The sequence below is a fragment of the Octodon degus genome, unplaced genomic scaffold (assembly GCF_000260255.1).
Source record: "Octodon degus isolate 3935 unplaced genomic scaffold, OctDeg1.0 scaffold00354, whole genome shotgun sequence".
NCBI classification, from domain to species: domain Eukaryota; kingdom Metazoa; phylum Chordata; class Mammalia; order Rodentia; family Octodontidae; genus Octodon; species Octodon degus.
The window spans coordinates 410216-412695 of record NW_004524930.1 but is presented as its reverse complement, the minus strand read 5'-3'; the positions used below and the strand labels follow the sequence as shown (position 1 = coordinate 412695).

The 2480-nt window shown below is 36.0% G+C and overlaps 1 protein-coding gene across 1 annotated transcript; it reads right to left on the bottom strand.

Moving 5' to 3' along the window:
- Nucleotides 1–1074: 1074 nt before the first annotated feature.
- LOC101561266 (olfactory receptor 4A47-like) lies at nucleotides 1075–1998 on the bottom strand. The gene has a single exon (XM_004648127.3). The coding sequence runs from the start codon at nucleotides 1990–1992 to the stop codon at nucleotides 1075–1077; it is 918 nt and encodes a 305-aa protein (XP_004648184.1). The 5' UTR covers nucleotides 1993–1998.
- Between the last annotated feature and the right edge of the window lie 482 nt (nucleotides 1999–2480).

Sequence of the window (2480 nt, the reverse complement as noted above, 5' to 3'; positions counted from 1 at the left end):
TCTAGAACATATAAGGAATTAAAAAAATCAGGCACACTAAATTCAAAGACCCTAAGCAAAAATGGGCATCTGAGATGAATATACACTTCTCCGAGGAAGAAATAGAAATGGAAAGTAAACATATGGAAAATGTTCATCACTGATCATTCAAGAAATGCAAATTAAAAAACCACTGAGATATCATCTCACGCCAGAATGAATGGCTAACAAGTAGAAATCAACAAATAACAAACGTTGGAGGGGTTGCAGAGAAAGCGGAAAAGTTTTGCACTGTTGGGGGGAGTGCAGACTACTGCAACCACCGTGAAAATCAATCTGGAGATTCCTTCTTAGTCTAGAATTATGATCCGATAGAAATTCATTTTTTGAAGGCCTGGGGAAATGGCTGAGTAGAATAAGTGCTTCCCTGGCAAGTGCAAGGGTCTGAATGCAAACCTTCATTCAGCCAAAACAAACAAACAAACAAACAAACAAACAAACAACAAAAAAGAAAGAAAGAAAAAAAGAAAGAAAAGAAACAATTTTATTTTCTGTGCTTTGAAAATATTTTTATTGGTACATATAAGCAGTACATATTGCATACATTCCCTTAGTGGAGTTGGGGATATACAGAACATATCTTCATTTTTTTTTAAATCGTCTCCTCCATTGCTCCCTTCAAACCTTGATCTCTCTCCTAGTTACAATCGCTCCTCTCTCTAGTTTAAATCATTTAACTTCTATTTTCATGTTTATGTATGATTAGTTTTCCCAGCATAGTTCAAAAATATATGTGAACTTTGGTTTTGTAACAAACATGAAAAAACTCTCATGAAGTAAAAGAAGTTGATAGCATTAATTCCAGCACATAAATTGATAGTCTCTACTGAAACATTTTAACCAAACAAATAATATGTGTTTTCTTAACAAATTCTAATAGCCTTAAGAATATATGTAGATTTTTACAAGAATTCACATATTCTATGTTCATTATTTTTCAGATGTTTGACCTGAAGAAAAGTTTAGCATACAGAAATAATCAGTTATGACTTTCCTAGAAGAACTAAATCTTCATTTCAAATAAGTGAAATAAGTTCAATTTTGTTTTCTTGTCCAGATCTTCCTCATGGCAATTCTCATCTCTGCATTTCTCAAAGTATAGATCAGGGGGTTCAACAGAGGGGTGATTATGGTGTAAAACACGGTCAAGTATTTATCAATGGGTAATGTAGTTGGAGGTCTCACATATATAAAAATGCAAGGCACAAAGAACAAGATGACTACTGTGATATGGGAGCCACAGGTGGATAAGGCCTTATGCCTCCCTTCTTTACTCATGTTCTTCATGGATTGCAGAATGACCCCATAGGAGACCAACAAGATTGCAAAAATGGTCACAGAGATCACCCCATCATTGGCTAGCACAGTGAGGCTGATTATATAGGTGTCTGCACAGGAAAGTTTTATTAAGGGGTACAAGTCACAGCAGAAGTGGTCAATGACATTGGGGCCACAGAAAGGAAGGTTGTAAACAAAAAGTACATGTGGGGTAGCATGCAGAAGACCTCCAACCCAGGTCAGGAGGATGAGCATAGCACACCGCTGTTGGTTCATGATGGTCATATAATGCAAGGGTATGAAGATGGCCACGTAGCGGTCATAGGCCATGACGACTAGGAGTATTTCATCAGCACCACCAAATAAATGTTCTAAAAATAGTTCTGTCATGCAAGCTTTGAAGGAAATGGTTCTCTTTTCATAAAGTAAGTCTTTTATCAATGGTGGGGTCATTGTGCTAGAATAAATGGCATCCATAAATGATAAGTAGGCAAGAAAGAAAAACATTGGGGCATCCAAGGCTGGGCTGAGCACTACAGTCAGGACAATGAGTAGGTTGTTTGCCATTGTCACCATGTAGGTTAGCAAGAACACAGCAAATAATATTTTTTGACCCTGGATGCTCTGAGTGAACCCCAACAGCACAAACTCAGTCACGTTGTTTCGTTGCTCCATATTTCCTTCTGTGTGTCCTAGTCTTTCTGCTGAGTACAAAATTCTCTGCACATAGAATTAGTGTGACTTCTGAATGTTAAGGGTAGGTTTAGTCATTTATTGATAGGTGTTGACATTTCTTGTGTTCCAGTCTTATCAGTGCTTTTTCAATTGCAATTTGGTGGAAGTCAGATGCCATACTGTAGAGGAAAGGTGCTGGATTTCAAGAACTGCTGGTTTGTGGAAAGAAGCAGTCTTTCACCTGCTTTTTTCAATAGTTTATGAATATTTCTTCTTAATTTGTTATACATTTATTTCTTTTTTTTCTTCTTCCAATTTTAGATGCATATGTGTGGTAATATGAATAACTGGTTGGAAGACAACACTATGTATCACATAACAAATACTGTGAAATTCATATTACTTTGTTAAGCATAAATCTGTGTAACTTGACATTTTTACTGTTTTAACACTAATTTGTACTCTATTTAAATATAAGATTTATTGAA

Bases quoted from the DNA above. Each gene is read 5' to 3' on its own strand.
- LOC101561266 (XM_004648127.3), bottom strand. From the start codon at position 1,992: ATGGAGCAACGAAACAACGTGACTGAGTTTGTGCTGTTGGGGTTCACT.